Here is an 18,794-nt window from a genome sequence, read left to right as displayed (position 1 = left end):
TCAGAGGGAGGGGTTGTGCATCCTCGTAAGCATGATTTTAAATGAACAATAATAGATATTATTCTGCTAGCGTAGATGTTGTATATTCGGCTATTCTAGGAGATGTTTATGACTGTGAATCAAATTATGTTTGTTTCTAAACGGTTCAAAATCTTCCCACATAACCCGACTTGGGGGACTTTTCTCTAAACAGTGTCACTACAGGATATCAACATGAAAAAAGCTTTCAAAAGTTCCACAGTCCAAGACCAGCAGGTGGTTTCAAAGAACAGCATTCCTAATCCTGTTGCTGACATTTACAACCAGAGCGATAAACCACCTCCTCTGAACATCCTTACACCGTACAGGTAGGTCTTCCACGTCCAGGTGCGTCCCCAGAGCTTCTCAGGTAAGTAAGTTGAGAGAGGTGGGCAGTGTGGTGAAAACATCTTTTCAGACTTTGAGAATAATCACTGCAGCGTTATCCAGGATGAAATTGGGCTTCCCGGGTAGCATAGATGGTAAAGAACCCGCCTGCCAATGCAGGAGATGCAGGAGACACAGGTTCGATCCCTGGGTCAGGAAGATGCTCTGGAGAAGGAAAAGACAACCCACTGCAGTGGGTTCTCGCCTGGAGAATTACATGGACAGAGGAGCCTGGCGGGCTACAGTCCTTGGGGTCACAAAAAAGTCAACTCTTAGCGACTCAACAACAGAAACAACCACGATGACATTAGTGATTTACAGAATTGCTAAAGTTTGAGTATTTCAAAATGCAGATAAGCTTACCAAGGGAAGTGTGAGCTCTGATGTTAGCTTTCAGATGCAGATACCTTGAGTAGAAGATGGCACATTACATAGTAATGGTGTGTGATTGTGTTGATCCTCACGTTCAAAGTCAAGTTTAAAGGAGTTGCATAATTCATCTCTAATGCAGCCAAGTACCTGTCTCAGCATTTCAGCCCTGCAGACATGTGTTATTTAATTCAGAAACGTGTGTTCTGCAGCGTTGGGGTTTCTAAGAGTGAGTACAGAATCAAGAAGGTAACCTTTCATTTGAATTGGTAGGACGCACTATCAGGACCAAACTTCCTAGAAAAAGATCGAAAAATAAATTGTACAAAAATTATTATGAAGACGCTGAAAATGCTCTTCAGAACTCCTCTCCGACCTGCTGCCGCGTCACTGAGTTCTTTCCTGTTTCCATGTATTGGGTTGGCTGAAAGGTTCATTTGGGTTTTTTGGAACAGTTACAGGAAAACCCGAATGAACTTTTTGGCCTACCCAGTAAGTCTCTGTTCATCCCGTCTCTCACTCCGTGTAGAGCTCACTCCTCAGCCTCTGATGAGCTCAGACTGGTGGGGGTGGTCCTCGAGGCCCCCCAGGATTAGCTCCCCCGGGGGGTGCCCCCGCCTTCCTGAATTCACTGAGTCCCCCACATCCGTTACTGCTCTCCTGGGTCTGGTGGCCCTTCTCAGGCAGCGCCCAGGGGTTTCCTTGGTCTGAATTCCTGTCCTTTCTCAGGATCCAAAAGGAAATGTTTGGACCTGTCCTTTATTGCAGCTCTGCTTGGAAAGTAATCGTTCAGACTGCATCCCTTTCTGCAGCATGGACCGAAAGATGCTCCAGAAAATGGAACAGGGATTCCATGGAAGCTGTGATGGGAGTGGATCAGGATACCACATTTTTCTGTGAAACAAATATATGTTTCTGGAGTCTTTAGATACTCAACTTAAAGATTAATAGTAGTATTGTAAACCTAATTTTTTTTAACCTTTTAAAAATTTATTTTTAATTGAAGGATAATTGCTTTATAATACTGCGTTGGTTTCTGCTGTACATCAACAGGAATCTGTCATAGGTGTACACATTTCCCCTCCCTCTTGAACCTCCCTCCTGCCTCCCACTCTACTGTATGTAAAATAGATAGCCAGTGGGAATTTGTCATGTGACTCTGGGAACTCAAACCGTGGCTCTTTGACAAGCTAGAGAGGTGAGATGGGGTGGGAAGCCTAATGTTTTAACTTGTGAAATTGCTTTTGTTCAGCAGATATTTTTCTGGGGGCAATTTCAGCTTTATTTATTCCAGAGCGATGAGAACTTACTAAAATTTTCCTAAGAAACCTCACTAAATATTTTGTTATAAAGGGAAAAAGAAACCCAGAAAACTCAGTGAACCACTCATATTTGACTAATCAAGATCATGATTAAATATTTGTGGTGGTTAAAATTTTTAATTGCATAAAAATAAATTGATGCTCATATATATTGTGTATATTCAGTTTTACGGAAAAGAAAAATGTGTTTTAATAATGTGTTTAAAAATAGTCATGCCATCTCAAATCTACTTTTTATTAATACAGAAATATTTGGGGTAGGAAAAAACACAAACTTCTGCAATTGGATTTAAATATGACAGTGACAACACAGTTTTAAATAAGTACAGTGTGACTGAAAAGTCAAGTGTTTAGTTGCGATAAACATAGAATATTTCTGCTTATATTCTGGTCTCAAGGTTAACGTTTGCTAAGTTATTATACATATTTGTTCCATTAAGTAGTAACTTCTCATCAAAGTATTAGCTCCACTTTTGAAAAAAGAAGATGCATTTTATACATTTTTAAATGGCAGCAAGTTGCTGCTCAGTTTTTCTATGTCCTCACCTATATTGACGACCTGTATATTCCCTAGTATCTTAGGGGAGTTTATATTTTTCACAACAATGTTTTCATTAAAATCCCAGTAATGCAGGTTGCTTGTCACTTAGGAAATTGGGAAGAGAGAGGATTTTAAATGACTAGAGATTGAAGTACACAGTGAGTTGTGCTGGTTTGTTAGCGACTGTCAGGCAGAGATCTGCCAGACCACCCTCCTGAGAGACTGGCTTATCATTTGATGCTGAGAAGCTTAGAGAACCCGGCATAGCAGGGACTTCAAGACCAGTTTCCCTCGAGTAATTCACGTCACTTTGTTTGACTACTGGGCCACAAACTCTTCCCTATACTTATTTCTCTGATTTTTTTTTTCTTTCTCTGTATGCCTCAAATGACTAATTGAAATGCTCTCTTTAAGTGAAAATGTTTTTCTTCCTCTTGAAGGTAATATATAGGTCACATACTCTTAAAGCATTAGCAGATAGAGTGTTCACGTCTTAACATGATTATTTTGAGCTTTGCTGTCTGTTGATGTATATTACAACTTTGGGTCCATGTTGGCTGCATTTTATTGACTTTCTGATGAATGAGTAGCATATAAAGACTTGAAATATTTTTTAATATATAGTAATTATAGCAGTTCTTGAAAACTAAATAGCTGCAAGTGAATTTTCTTTGTGAGTTACTTCCGTTTAAAACCCTGGAGATGGGAATGGCAACCCACTCCGGTATTCTTGCCTGGTGAGTTCCATGGACAGAGGAACCCGACAGGTTACAGTCCCAGGGGTCACAACGTGACGTGACTGAGTGACTAACACTTTCACTTTCCATCTGGAAAGTATCTAGGTCATCACTTTCTATCCTAGTTACGTTTATGCGCCGTGAATATTCTCCTTCTTTCCTAATTGAATTACAGATGTTGGGCAAACCTGATTTTTAAAAAGACAGAGTACTTGCTAATTTTTATCCAAAGAGCCTTGTCACTGCAGAATAGAAGTGAACATATATGTGCTAAGAAATCCATCCGTCTCTATATATAGCCCCCATTGGAGTAAGCAGAACATACCTTGAAATAATTGTGGTATTAAATATTGCTGTTTATGAGCCATATTGTGATTTTGGGTAGCATTTTTCTAAATCTAAATATGCAAGAGTAGTTTTTACTTAATTATTCTAGAAAAAACTGCTGTTACTGCATGTTCACACATTTTTTTCAAATAAGGAAAATTGGGAGACTTCAGAGAGTATAGGATAGAACAGATTCCTCATGCAGATGTTATCTCGTGAGTTTAAATGAACATTAATAAATACTCCATATGAAAATACACAACCTTTTTTTCCCACCTGACTTATAATACATTGATTTACAGAGATGATAAGAAGGATGGGCTGAAGTTCTATACTGATCCTTCCTATTTCTTTGACCTCTGGAAAGAAAAAATGCTACAGGACACAGAAGACAAAAGGAAAGAGAAAAGACGTCAAAAGGTAAAGAATTCAAGTAGGGGAAGTGTTCATATAAACGTGTAATTGAGATGCTTGCTTAGAAATTAGAGATTTAAAAATCAGTACATTTTTTAAACAGTTGAGATGTTGGGTTTTGTGCTGAAGTTTTTTAGAGGTTGCATTCTTCACGTGAAGATACCATTCAATCTAACACAGTAATATAGTACTACTGTCAATAAATTCTATTGATTTATTCTCTAAAACTTGCTTTGCTTTCATAAAAGTAGTGGCAAAAATTTCAGTTTTGTTTGTCACTACGTTTTATAACTTTTCTCTTGCACTTTCAAATTTCATAAAGCAGTCCACCTTCCATATCGGTTAGAATTATCTGCTTTTGGCATTTTTAACATTATTAATTATTGGCCTGCCACCTAACTGAAATTAAGACCTTGGTGAGAGAGGTTCGTATTGGATGGAAAAGCATGTGTGGTCAGCACACTGAGAGGATAGCGTTTCCTGAAGATGAGCTGCTTCCCTTTGGTGGGGTGGTCGTAGGCAGGAGAACTGAGGCACCTGCCTTGCAAACACTCTTAGAGGGACAAACCCACCCTTGGCTTCAGGAACTTCTATTTTGAAAATTGTCCCTTTGGGGCCCAGAAATTAGACTTAAATGACTGAAAATCAGTTAATTCTCCAAAGGCGATTAGTTGCCAAGCCTTTTATATATGAACGATGTTTTAAAAAATGACCACCTAGTGTGTGAGTTAAGAGCTTGTTAGCATTTGGGGGGCTGGCTCCCTGGAGGTTTGAGACAACTCATAGGTGTACTGGCGCAGTAGGAGTGACAGTTCAGGATGGAAGAGGACTTGAGATTTGAAAACAGGATTTTGGAAAGGGAGCATGGCAATCGGTTGCAGACTGCAGGTGTGAAATGTTACCTCAAATCCTGGGAGGGAATTTCTCAGATTGTTACCTGTGTGCTCTTCTCGGAGCTTCCCAGGGGGCTCAGATGGTGAAGAATCCACCTGCAGTGCAGGAGACCCAGGTTCGATCCCTGGGTCAGGAAGATGGGAAAGCAGCATGGCAAGCTGCTGCAGTATTCTTGCCTGGAGAATCCCGTTGGGGCAATTTAATGGGGAATCTTGGAAGGGTTGCTGGGTGTTCAAGTGGAGAAATATCCAAGCAGAGACACCGCTAAGGACTGAAGTGCAGAATGGGAAGATGCTGATCTCTCTAAAGAAGAACAAACAGAGATTTGAAGGCCTGTGGCTCTGAATCCCCAAACTTCCTCATGCACCAGGGCAGAACCCCAAGACTTTGTAAGTCCTCTCCTTTAAAGCATGCCTCATTTCAAATGGCCTCCCAGAATTCCCTCGAAGCAGCAGTGTTCGTTTTGGCAAAAATATTTAACTTTTCCGCCACTGTTCTTCAGGGGAAAGCAGTCCTAGTCGACTGTGTGTGATTACCCTCTGTACAGAATTATTTGTCTTTTCCTTGGTAGTTTTGTCTCATCCCGTGTGCCTCAAACACATAAAATTCTGATGAGAATTTCTCCTTCATTCATTTGTATAATGGCTCTTTCTTGAATGCCTTCTAAAGGCTGTGATGTAAAAGAAAGGACTATCACCCTCATGGAGACAAGAGTTGAGTGGGGGAAACAAACATTAAAAAAAAAAAAGTCATGCCATCCTCTGGAACTCATGAAGAGGGAAAGAAATTTGAAATTTTTAATACAAAATCTGCTTTCTATAGGAATAGAAAACAAGGTAAGGTAGCCTTCATTTCCCAGGATTCTAGAAACCCCAGGAGTCACACTCTTATTTGGAATGGATAAATCCATCTGAAGGAAGAATTAGTTTAGAAACTTTGGGTAGAAGACATCCGTTCTTTCTGAACATGAACTTTACTTCATTTGCTGGTGTAAAAACATTTTTTTAAGTCGTGCAGATAACGACGTTGGTGTCAGGCTGAAGTTGCAGAGCTGGAAAGTGAGAGATCAGGTGGCTTTGGGGGAGGTGGCAGCGGGAGGCGAGGTGACTGCGGGGAGGATGTGGAGAGTGGAGGAGGTCTGTCCCTGAGATACAGGGTCGGATAGAAGAGGCTGGCTGAGCAGAGTGAGTGTGTGCGTGGGGGTGGTGGGGTTTCAGGATGGAGGAGCATGCTAAATAGCAGCAGCTGAGATCATCCAGGGGTGAAAAGGAGCTGGGGACAGCCTTGGGGTCTTCATGTAGGCAGTGTAGCCAGGTGCAGATGTCTCCGGGTCAGTGTTATGTCATAGGCAGCTTGTGTGTGTGTGTGTGTGTGTGTGTGTGTGTATGTCGTGCATTGATGGGTAGATTGGAGGCTGAGCCATTGTAAAGAGAGTGGCAGGTACCACCACACTTGTCCCTACCCATGTCAGCATTCACCTCTTAAAAGTAAGGATGATAGCTGTTAATTAGTCGAAGACAGTGACTCTCAAGCAGGAGGTATGTTGGAATGTAGAGAAATCTCCCTCCTTTTCTTTCTCTTGATTTTAAAAGCATTCAGACAATACACGCCAGTTGTAAAATGCCCAAGCCATCCTGAAGTAAACACATGTGTTTAGAAAATTTGGAGGTGAGTTTCTCCCTTTCCCAGGTATCACTGTTCTCTGGTAACAGCTGTGCATTCATAATACAGGTGTACACATTTCACAAAGTATTTTTTATCCCTGGAATTGACCTGCAGACACAGACACAGACATAGCCATATCGTGATATAATAAAGATATACTTTGGGACTTCCCTGGTGGCTCAGACGTCTGTCTACAATGCGAGAGACCTGGGTTCAATCCCTGGGTTGGGAAGATCCCCTGGAGAAGGAGATGGCAATCCACTCCAGTACTATTGCCTGGAAAATCCCATGGACCGAGGAGCCTGGTAGGCTACAGTCCGTGGGGTCCCAAAGAGTGGGACATGACTGAGCGACTTCACTTCACTTCGCTTTGTTCTTCTTAATAGTTGTATCATATTCCAAAGTTTGGATGCTTCATGAGCTGTTTACCAATTAATGAATTAATGAGTATTTAGGTTGCCTCTAAACTGTCACTGATACAGCACTATAGGGGGTGCCTGTACTCAGGTACATGTATTTCTTCAGGGTCATTTCCCAGCAGTGCAGTGTGGGCTTAAAATTTTGAAAGGTGCCACCCTCTTGCTCTTGACCCTCTCAGGACTGGACCAGTTTATGCCCCAGTAGGACTCCTCCAGTCGAGAAGATTATCGCTATTGTTATTAGGCATTATCTTCATTTACTTAAAGTTTTAAAATGTAGTTTTTAATGGTTCCTTTTCGTTGACAGGAGCTCAGCTTGGGTGAGATCGCAAGCCCCATGAGGGCAGGCACCTGTCCTCTTTTGTTTGCCGTTCATACCTTCTGGGCTTGGCAGGTGCCCCGGCCATAGTGAACATCTTGTTACCTGGATTTGTTCATTGCAGAGCCACGTGTGGAGGGGTTGTTGGGGGGCGTAGGACTTCAAGGCTCATAGATCAGTTTCCCGAAGATCATCAGTTTCACGAGGGGAGCAGGAAGGACATACAAACACTCATGAAAGTAGTGTCCTCACCTTTAAAAAAGCACTTGCCTAGGACCCAAGTTATTTATTGAAGACATTTTTACTGGCAAAGTAGATCTGGAGCAGGAGTGAGAGGGAAGGTCAGTTCTTACCTTGTGTTTAGTTTGTGTTAAGCTGGGTGCAGGGTTCGCTCAAATATTCTGAAATAATCCTTTTGAAACTGAACACTTAAAATTATTTTGTGACAGATAATTATACATTAACAAGTCAGCAGTAAAAGGGTGGGAAACGATGTCTCTGTATGGAGCAGGTATTTCGTGTGTATAAAATAGATCTAGAAGTATCGTACACTGAAAAGAAGCTACATCTTAGTGAGGAGAGAATTCTTGACCAAAAATGATGGTAAGCAACCCTTGAAACTGCAGCACAGTAACTTATCCGTGTTGGTGTTCAGTCAGTAAGTGTCTGTTCTCTTGGTGGGGTCTGAGTTGGGCAAGGGTGTCAGGAGGCTCTCGAGCCGGGAGTGATGGAAAGGGGCCCCCCGTCTGCGCCTCAGGCTCACTGCTGCCATGGCAACCGCACTAACCTGCTCTTTTCCTTCCCTCTGTCTCGGCACGCTTGCCTTCCTCCTTGGACGTCAGGAGCAAAAGCGTATAGATGGCACAACCCGGGAGGTGAAAAAGGTTAGAAAAGCCAGAAACAGGCGCCAAGAATGGAATATGATGGCGTATGACAAAGAGCTTAGACCCGACACCAGGTTATCACAGAGTGCACACCACGGAGCGTCTTCTGAAGGATCCTTGTCCCCAGACACTAGGTGTGTGTGCGTGTCTGTGTGTGTGTGCGCGCGCGCGTGCATGCATGCATTGTGAGGGTGAGTGGGGCTTGGCTTCCCTGTAAGTGGAAACGTAGCACAGCTTTGTGTTTACATCGTCCACAGTGTGTTTCCAAACTTTCCTTAAAGATGAGTGTTGTATATGTTTTGAGTTTGAATTACTACTTTAGTTTTGTTTGATGTTGGGTTACTTTGCATCATTTTCCATCTGTGACTTCACTTAATCATCCTGTTAATCTAGATGTACTGTTTTAACCTTGATTCTGAATTTGGGCTTAGTACCTGCCCCGTGACTGGCATTTTCATTTTGATAATCATTTCATTCTTTCTCTGCCTCTTTTGCTTAGAATTTTGCTTTTCCCTTGCCACTTGGTATCTGAAACGATTGGTAGTGATTGATGTGATCAAGGAATAACTGCATTGTTTTTTTGATAACCTTTCCAAAAGGGATGAACAAAGTTCCCCTCACCCTTCAGTTCGCTAATCTTACGTATTCTAATTGCAGGAGGAGAATTCTCTTAGGAATTTATTTTTAAAAATTGTTAGCAATTCAGTAAAACTATTTTCTTGCAGATGTGAAAGACATGGTCACTAAGCAGCATTTATCCTGAAAGGGCTTCACTGGACAGGAAGAACTGACCAGTAATTGTAATTTACAGTTAATTTCGTATTTCTGCTCCTGTAAATGTGGGCTCTTCCATCGGCATTTAAAAACGTGAATAGAGGATTCTTACATCAGCAGTCACCTGGACCTTGCAATAAATCTGTGTTTTAAGAAATGTGTATTAATCTCCGTGTTTAGCTCAGACTAATGTACAGAAGATGCCTAGTGCTTGGTGGGTACAGTTCCCATAAATACACTTCCCCGCAAGGGCTGCCGGTCACTGACGGACGCAGGGTCTAGACTCTTCTGTACAAGCGGTTATCAGGTGACGATCTGACAATTCCTGGGGCTTTAACTGAGCTGTAGCCTCAAGTTTTAGTCTTTGTGTCAGTTTATCTCTGTAGAAAGTAAGGCTGAAGATATACTTCTGCTCATAGTTCTTTGAAAAGTACGTGAACTCAGCAGCTCCCAGGATGTCATATCTGCTGCTCCGTTTTCTCCAGCTAAGCTGTGACTGTTTATTCGTGCAAAACGTATACTTTGTAATATTCCATGCCTAAGTCTGTCCATAGGTACAGATGGAAAAATGAATTTTTAAAAATCTCTCTGAATTAATCGATATTCATTCTGGAATCTGAGATTAGACTGTGCCATGTTGGGTATAAAATTGATGGATTCTAGCCCTTAAATTATTTTGAATACTTTTATTTTATGAAAGTATAACAGTTTTCTTATTATAAAATAAAATTAAATTTTTGTATTTGGAAAAAATTATTCATAATTCTATTACCAGAGAAACCACTGTTTTTGTATTTTAGTGTGTTTCTTTTTTTGGTCTTTTTTCTGTACATGTGTATATTCAGACTTAATGAAATTGAAATCTGCCCCGTGTTATTTACCTTTTGATTTTATGTCTCATATTCATGGGCTTCTCTGGCGGCTCACAGAATAAAGAATCGCCTGCAGTGTGGGAGACCTGGGCCAATCCCTGGGTTGGGAAGAGCCCCTGGGGACGGGAATGGCTACCCACTCCAGTATTCTTGCCTGGAGAATCCCGTGGACAGAGGAGCCTGGTGGGCTACAGTCCATGGGATTGCAAATGGTCAAACACAACTGAGTGACTTTCACACATTCCCGTTTTAAGTGTTATTTAGAAACATGATTTTTAATGGATGTACTCAGGGTAACCGAGGGAAATTTGAGCATTAAGTTTGATGGTATGTATATAATTTGTTCTTGTAAGTAATACATTTTCAGCTCATCACACAAACTAATGATAAGTTGTCACTCTCTGTGTAGATCATCAGGAATGGTTTGATTCTAAGCATATGTTTAGGATGAGCCTTGATGAAATGCTTGTCCCTGACTCCCCACATCGATCAGGAAGCAGGGTGCACCCCGGCCCCTGTGCTGTCCCCTTCCTCACCCTGTTCTGGGTGTTGCAGCTGCCTGACCCTTCATCGTAGCCACTCGACCCTGCCCTCCCGCAGAACCCCGAGGGCTTCATTTGCTTCTTCCACTGAGTCTCCACTGCTGACACTTCCTCCTGTCCCATCTCTTCTTCACTCTTCCACATTCTCTTTCCCCTAACAGATAACTCCTGGTGCCCCTGCAGCTTCAGGACCACCCGCCTGGGCCCACACGGGTGCCATCTCTCCTGGGGCTGATTCTGCCTTCCTGTTGGGGGGTCCTTTTCACTCAGCCATCACCTTCCTCCTCATCTCTTGTCCAGCCCGCCGGTATCCCCTGAACGGGGGCAGTGACACCTCGAGTGACGAGTCAGCCCCCTCTCCACTCCACCCCACCACCGTCACAGAGCCCTGCCCCCCAGGCGCCTGCTGTAATTCCAGACATTGGGCATGCCCTGCTGCTTCTGTCTTCCATCCAGTTTTGTCCTCCATCGCCTCCATTCGGCCCTGTATCACCCCGAACCTTACAGAACAGAGCTCTGAATGGTGCCAGGATGTTTCCAGCCCCGGCTCCTTGCCCCATCAGAAGCACTCCGTAGCCTGTAGATAAGTTTGTTTCCATTAGACAGTTGTACCCTAGCTATGACAGTTACCCACACAGGGCCACGCCCCCATCATCAGGGAATCCAGAGTTTCAGGTATTTACATTTTTAAAATACGCTAAAACTAAAAACAGGTCAGATTCTTCCCCCACTGACAGTATTTTTAACTCCTTTGCCAACAGTTGGGCAAATTGCCAACAGTTGGCATTGTTCAAAAGACAGTCGTACGCACACCGTAATGTACAGTTCATACTGCAGTTAGGGAAAAAGGAAGTGAGTTACAAACTATGTTTATACTGCAATTAGAGAAGAAAAAAGGAGAAAAAAAAAACACTAGTCTTTTGCCATTTAGAGAACTTTTCTACGCAGTGATATCCCAGGGAAGCTGCTGTCTGAATTCCAAAGACCCGACGTGTGTTTGCCTCTTCCCTTCAGAGAGAGAGACACAAGCTGAATCCCAACAGAAGCCAGCAGATAAGTGTGAGAAAAGTCAGGACCAGAAGAGAAGAGTGGGAGAGAAGGAAGATGGGCATTGAGTTCATGAGTGACGCGAGGAAGCTGCAGCAGGCGGGGGGCGCGGCAGAGCACCGGACACCCGCCGGGTTTGTGGTTCCGCTTGCTCCGGGTCCCAGCCCCCACGGCCCCCTGCTTCGGCGTCACGAGAGGATGCTCTGCCCTGTACTGACCACACGTCCCATAACCCGGGCGACTAACGCCCTGCGGCGCTGCCCAGCCCTCCCTGCCCCCGGCGGTATCCCCAGGGTCCCAGCATTCTTCTGAACTCTGCCGACTAACACGGAGATGCGTGCATCCTTTCAGAGCCTCTCTCTCCCTCGAGCCTTGGAGGCAGCAAGAGGGCTTCTGCCTGCGGCACTGTGTTCCTTCTCTCTCTTTTGGCCATAAATATATCTCTCCTGTTCAAGAAAACTACCACTCACCTCATTCTTGACTTCTTTCTCTGTTCTTACCGTTCATTTTTTTCTTTTCCGATTCATCTGCCATTTGTTAAGGTCTAGTTATACGCTGTCAGTTTAATCACCACTGAAATCTTCCACCTTGGATGCCGTTTTCAAGTTCAACGCCCTGTCTTGGAGGCTCCTGTCTTACAAACGTGTCCGCTTCGATGCTGTGAAGGGGGCTGTGCTGTCTGTCGCTTGTCCGTCTGTCTGACCACACACTTCACAGCTGTGGCTCTGAAACCACATAACCCTGGAGCTTTGCCGCTAAAGTCATGATTGCATTGTGCTTGGAAGCTCTTGTGGGCCTCGACCTTGTCGATAGTACAGGGAATAAGCGTGTGATTTCTGTGCCTTGGCCGTGTTCTGATTTAAATGTTCGCTGATGCCTGGTGGCGGCGGGGAGGTCTTCTTAACTGATGCCTCTTTCTCCCACCCCTGGCTCTGGCCTGCAGGTCCCACGCATCGGATGTCACGGATTACTCGTACCCGGCCACCCCCAACCACTCTCTGCACCCGCAGCCCGGGACCCCTTCCTACGGAGCAGGTGACGCGCCACCCCACGGGCCGGCAGCCCAGGCCCCCGAGCACGAGTTCCGGCCTCCGTCAGCCTCGGCCCGGCACCTGGCCCTGAACAGGCCCCAGCAGCCCCCACCGCCCCCACCGCAGGCCGCGGAGGGCCCCCAGGCCCCCGCACCCATGGCCCCAGCCGACTACGGGTAAATACCCCATCCTGGGCTCACTCTGGGGCTCGCCATTGCATGGGGGTCTTGCGGGTGGGTGATGAGGAATTGTCACTGAATAACCTGGAGAAGGAAGTGGCAACCCTCTCCAGTATTCTTGCCTGGGGAAGTCTATAGACAGAGAAACCTGGTGGGCTACAGTCCATGGGGTCACAAAGAGTCGGACATGACTGAGGGACTAAGCCAAACTGAGCCAAACTCTGGAGGCTAGGATGCAGCCAGGAATGAGCGGGTACAGATACCGTCCGTTATGAGAAACTCTTGTGTTAGGAAAGGCAGGGTCACGCCGCTCCCCTTTTATTACACATAAGCCTCAGGTTTGTGTCTATGTCCGTGACCACACATTACCTTTATGTTTGAATGACTGAGCCAGGGCCTTGGCAAAGGACGACATGCCAGTTTTGTGAGCGGGTCCCAAACGCTCCAGAGAATCCGAATCTCAAAGGAATCAACGATAATATGCAACATAGGACTTCTTAGACTTGGATGCATGTAACCTTGGCTGCTGCTGCTGCTAAGTCACTTCAGTCGTGTCCGACTCTGTGCGACCCCATAGACGGCAGCCCACCAGGCTCAACCTTGGCCTCTGGGCACCCAAATATCATTTTGCCACCAAGTCCTGTTGTTTTGTGTCATTTGGGGAAAGTTCAAACATCTCCTAAAAAAGATCCTCATGTTAGGGGCTTATTAAGTTAAGCACCACCTATATTTTGGTAAGCGGTCTTTTTGGCTTAAGCTCAGTCTTTCAAGAGTTTAGTCCCTCCCAGTCAGCGCCCAGGCAAGTTGAACACGTGTTTCCACGGACAGGGTTTTCTCCACAGTGGAGCAGCGAGGGTGGCGCTCTAAACGAACATCCCTCAGCCTCCAGAGGTTTTCTCTCCGACCGCAGGGTCTTAGACTGTCCCTGCAATTTGGTTCTTTGTAACTCAGGGTTCCCACAGAGTGTTCCGAGGCTCTGAGTGTCAGGCAGAGAGAGTTTGTGGTCCAGTTGGTTTGGAAAACCCTCAGCTAAATAGAACCCTGCAGATTTCTTGGCTGGAGGGGTTTTCAAAGCTTTGGATGTTCTGATGGGCTTTGTGGGCTTTGGGGAATTTCCATGGGGACGGGATGCAAAATACAGAATTTGCCAATCTCATTGGCCCTAGAACCCTTCTAAGACAGATTTCCAAGCACCTTTTCTGAAATGCCCCCTGTAACGATGCCTTGTCCTGCCTTCTTCGCGCTGCAGTCAGCTGTCCAGCGCTCCGCAGACATCACCTTTTCCAGTGGTTATCATTTGGTGCACGTCAGCAGACCATCTTGAATCCCATCACAGTGACTTGTGATGACCTGTGGTCCAAAGCATGTTTGTTTGCGTCCTACAGTGTTTCACATGGCAGCGTGGGCGTTTTCTGGGGCGGGGGCGGGGTGGGGGGGTGGAGGGGGGTGGTCTGTCCCTGAAGTGGGGGAGACCCTCCGAGGATGGGACCACCCATTGGTCTGTAGTGATTCTTTGCTTCCTGTTTCCGCCAGGATGCTGCCGGCTCAGATCACGGAGTATTACAGCCCCTCAGGACCCCCGCCGCCCCCGCCCCCACCTGTGATCCCCTCCGCACAAACTGCTTTCGTCTGCCCCCTCCAGATGCCCCTGCAGCCCCCCTTCCCGGCCTCCGCCGGCTCCGCCTACGCTGGCCCTCCCCACCCTCCCTCCAGTGGGCTTGTGGTCACCGCCCCGCCGCCCCCGGGTCCCCCGCCACCCCCGCCTGGCCCTCCAGGTGCCGGCTCGTCGCTCTCCTCCTCCCCAATGCACGCCCCCCCGGGGGCCGAGGCCAAGAGGCAGGAGGCGGTGCAGCCGCCAGTCAGCGACGCCCGCAGCGACCTGCTCGCCGCCATCCGGATGGGTGAGTGCCCGTCCCAGGACAGTGGCCCACCAGCCATGGCCTCCTTGACTTCCAGCAGCTCCAACCTCCACCAGATGGCCTTTAGGAGAGGGTGACAGGAGCCTCATTTGGTTTTCTTTTCTTTTCTTTTTTTTTTAACAGCAGATGTGTTTTTTCAGCGCCAAGTAAACACGGTGATAAAGCACTGAGAATTCAGGAAAGCTTTACTTGACTAGGAATAGATTATAAAAACGGTCATCAATTAATTGGATCTTCTTTTGTTCACTGCATCTTACTCTAAGGTCAAAAGTATAAATTAAAGAAAATGAGCTCCTGTCAGTGATCTAGTTTTTCAGACTAATTTTTCATATCTAGGATATGTCTTAGACTTTTCGTATTTTTAGTTTGATGTGCCAGTGAGCTGCAGGCCGACCAGGAGTATGATCTTCACGATGGAAACACTCATGTTGGCACAATTGTCCCAGTACAGGGGGCCACCGGAAACCTTGAAACAGCCTCTGGTGGCCGGTGGCTACCTGGTTGGGCTGTGCTGCTCTAGAATGTTCTTTCTCGGTGCTCATGTGCACTGGAATCGTAACTGACTATCTTATATTTCAACACATCACTATGGAATGTCACGACTTCTATACATTTTATTTTTTTTCTTGGTCCTGTAACATCTATCTCCCAAGCATTTCCTGTCCAGTTTCTAAAACGTTTTATGCCAGCATCAGTAGGCCAAAAAAAGTCTAATAGGCTTGTTGGTCCGTCTCTCTTTAATCGGAGCGAGCAGAGGGATTGCATTCTGAGCCGCGTCTCTTGTCTCTAGGGATTCAGCTGAAGAAGGTGCAGGAACAGCGGGAGCAGGAGGCCAAGCGCGAGCCGGTGGGCAACGACGTGGCCACCATCCTGTCCCGGCGCATCGCCGTCGAGTACAGCGACTCGGACGACGACTCGGAGTTCGATGAGAACGACTGGTCCGACTGAGACGGGTGCCCAACGGGCGGGGCCGGGCCGGGGGGGTGGGGCGTGTCGACGATGTCAGTGGTCCCAGCACCCAGATAGTGGTATTATAATCCCGTAGCTTAGCCACTTTTGTATCAATAATGTGAGATTGCTTTTGCACATCACAAAACTTCTGGGTTTTTTCAGTATTTACTGTGTAATACTTAAGTGCCACTAAACATAGCAAACCGTGCTGCACACGAGGAAATAACGCTGTAACTATCGCATCGTCCTGAAAACAGCCTCTTGCTTCTTTCTCTCGGCCACTAAACGCGTTTAGTGCCGTTTGGGTTCACGCTCCTTGATCATGAAAATCCTGCAGACTTGCTGTGTGTTTGTGAAGCTGCCTGTTGTCAGGTCTCTGCGAGATTCACGACTGTGCGACAGACCAGTGTCTTCCAATTAGTAACTTTTTTTTTTTTTAATGTGTTTCAGAAGAGGTTGGTTCTCAAGAGAAAGATTTGACAAGTAGGAGGCTCAGCTGTCTGAGCCTGCACTGTCATGGCCCAGCGGCCTCTGTCTGTCTGGAGGCTCTGTTCAAGAACCTCATTTTCTCTGCTGACCTTGTGAAACGTGAACTTGGCCCTTCTCAGGCAGGATCCCTCACGGGCGTTCATGGAGTCAGTGCTTGCTGGTGGTTTCTGTAGGAGGTTTTAGCAGCACAGTAGGAAGGAAAGTGGAGAACGGCCCTTTTTCCTTTGGGGTCGTCGGGGACGGGGGTTGCACTCAGCACCCTTGGCGGCCCCTGGAGCTGGGGAACCAGCCCATATGGACCTGGGAACAGAGCCCGTACAACTTCTCTCCCAGAACCACATCCCAGGTGGGCCCACGTGGAGGCCTTGGAGCCACAGAGAAGGCTCCAGGTGGCACCTGGCCCCACCTGATCTTGAGTTCCGAGAGCTTCATTTAGGTGAAAGGAGACTGTCGCATCTTTTTTGCCTTCCCTGGTGCTGTGGCCAGTTAGGGACCCAGCCCTCAAAGCACATGTGTTCCTCTCCCACTCGGTCGTCGGCACACCACCCTTGACCAGGTACCCCGGGGGAGGGTCAACCCTTCCTTGTCCCTTCCCACGTGATGACAGGTGAGCCCAAGCGGGTCTTCCTGTTCAAGACAAACTGCTAGGAAATTCATGAACGAGAACTTAGATTCTGTAATGCTGGGTGAAGGTGAACTGTTTGTTTGAAAGAAAAAAATACCCCAGGCTTTGATCTCAGGTGTAACTTCACAGATGTACAAAGACACTTTACCCCCGAGCAGTTCTGACTTCTCTGCCATGTAAAACTCGGGTCCTAGTGATGCTCAGTTGTGACCAAGGAACCTGTGGCTAAAACAATGTTTGGGTGGACGGTAGGATGTCAGCAGGACCCTGACTGCCGCGGGTGGGGGTGTGGTTACTGAGTTCTCCCCAGGAAGCTGCTGCTCCACCATCACATCTCTGTCCCTGAGGGACACCTACGGGCTGTGGAAGGTCCCGGTCATCCTGTGAGGGCTGCCTGACGGGCCTTGAGTCACCTAGGCTGGAACTCGAGACGAGCCTCAGATCTGTGTGACCCTTGTTTCCAAGCGCCCAGGCCAGGTTGTCTGAGTCTTTTTAGCCAGAACCAGCTGTTCAGGCACATGCTTGCTGGCGCTCCTCACCATGCTGTGTTGCCTCTGAGTACTTACAATGAACTCCTCAGTTCCTCTCTTTTAAATTCTCTCTTTTTCTCCAGTGCAGAGGCCAGCTGTGTTGGCATTTTTCTTGGGACTTTTACCAATTGTGGTCATATTTTGTCTTTCTTTACAGTATTTTGTCTTTAGTGTTACTTTTGGATACGGAAGCACCTGTGTCCTTCTAGAACCTATGTTTGGTAAATCTTTTTTTTTTTTTGTAATGTCCCTTCTGTCCTCAGGATGGAGAGAATGCATAAAGCTACTATCCGTGTCAGGATTTCTTCTATTTATATCTTATCACAGTAAAATTAGTGGCACTTTATACATATTCATGAGCCTGTTAAGTATTGGTTGTCTTCCTGTAGTTTAATCAACAAGTTATTTTCAACTTGATGTTCTGACCAGTGAAAATGCTTTTGCCCTGATGTGTTATGTAGCCTCTAAGAGAATGGAAAAGGACTAAAATCCATTTTAGATTATTTTTCGCAGTATTTTTCTCAGCACTGATTTATTCTAAAAATGAAATCCAGACTTTTTCTAATACGATAGCACATGAAAAGGAAAAAGTGACTATTTTGAACTGTCCATTTTCATTTTCAAGAAATATTTACGAGATAAATGGAGAAAAACATTTAAACACATACTTCCTATCTATGGATTTTACATTTTAAAGTAAGCTCTATGTTGTAAGGTTATTTTTTTGTTTAGTCTAATTTCTTACAAGCTTTTTCTCAAGTCATGGATCAGGCAGAGGGATGAGAAGACTCAGAACCACCCATTAACTGCACGCATATGACGTAGTCAATTTTCTGTTGTTTAGCCCTAAAACCATAAGATTTGATCACTTCTGTTTTTCTTCAGAAAAAGTATACTGTTGGAGAATTAGCATTTTCAATTCAGTAAATTTTTAGAATGTCTAAATCTTTTCTGAGCACCACGTGGCTAGATTGTGAAAGTTTTGTAATAATTTGCAGCTGAAATTCATGATACATTTTCATCCATTGAAGACTCATGGGAATGTATCAGCCAGAGTAGCAAGTAATTTTTGTTTTCTAAACCAGAGTCTGTCACCTTGCAGTATTACCAATGCTGTTGTACACTGAATTTAAAGTGGTATTAAAAAAAAAAAAACTCCTGGTAAACAATTTTTATCTGTTTGTATATCTTACTATAGATTATGTACAAGTAACATCTAAATAAAATTACACTTTTAACCCTAAACAGTTTTGCTTATTATGGCAGTCTTGTATGGTTAACCTTTTGGGGTGGGGGTAGAAATTGGGGCTTGGTGGGGTTTTTAATTAGCCTTTCCATTATTCCCTGGTGGCTCAGATGGTAAAGTGTCTGACTGCGATGCGGGAGACCTAGGTTTGATCCCTGGGTTGGGAAGATCCCCTGGAGAAGGAAATGGCATCCCACTCCAGTACTCTTGCCTGGAAAATTCCATGGATGGGGAGCCTGGTACAGTCCATGGGGTCGCAAAGAGTTGGACACGACTGAGCGACTTCACTTTCG

The 18,794-nt window shown here is 45.6% G+C and overlaps 1 protein-coding gene across 6 annotated transcripts in view; it reads left to right on the top strand.

The window, feature by feature from the left end:
• WASF3 (WASP family member 3) overlaps positions 1–18,500 on the top strand; it is a 74,738-nt gene extending 56,238 nt beyond the window's left edge. For 4 of the 6 annotated variants that reach the window (XM_069602254.1, XM_069602256.1, XM_069602255.1 and 1 more), the window contains 6 exons: positions 194–347; positions 4,004–4,121; positions 8,255–8,430; positions 12,475–12,738; positions 14,275–14,642; positions 15,451–18,500. In XM_069602254.1, the coding sequence (XP_069458355.1) occupies positions 194–347; positions 4,004–4,121; positions 8,255–8,430; positions 12,475–12,738; positions 14,275–14,642; positions 15,451–15,608 (1,238 nt within the window). In that variant the 3' untranslated portion in view covers positions 15,609–18,500. Of the gene's footprint in view, positions 1–193; positions 348–4,003; positions 4,122–8,254; positions 8,431–11,498; positions 11,666–12,474; positions 12,739–14,274; positions 14,643–15,450 lie in introns of all 6 variants that reach the window. The other 2 variants (XM_069602259.1, XM_069602260.1) reach the window with 1 other exon arrangement.
• The last annotated feature ends 294 nt before the right edge of the window (positions 18,501–18,794 follow it).

Source organism: Ovis canadensis, chromosome 10 (genome assembly GCF_042477335.2).
Source record: "Ovis canadensis isolate MfBH-ARS-UI-01 breed Bighorn chromosome 10, ARS-UI_OviCan_v2, whole genome shotgun sequence".
Lineage (NCBI taxonomy): Eukaryota > Metazoa > Chordata > Mammalia > Artiodactyla > Bovidae > Ovis > Ovis canadensis.
The sequence above is the reverse complement of the archived record's forward strand: the minus strand, read 5'-3'. Positions and strand labels throughout refer to the sequence as shown.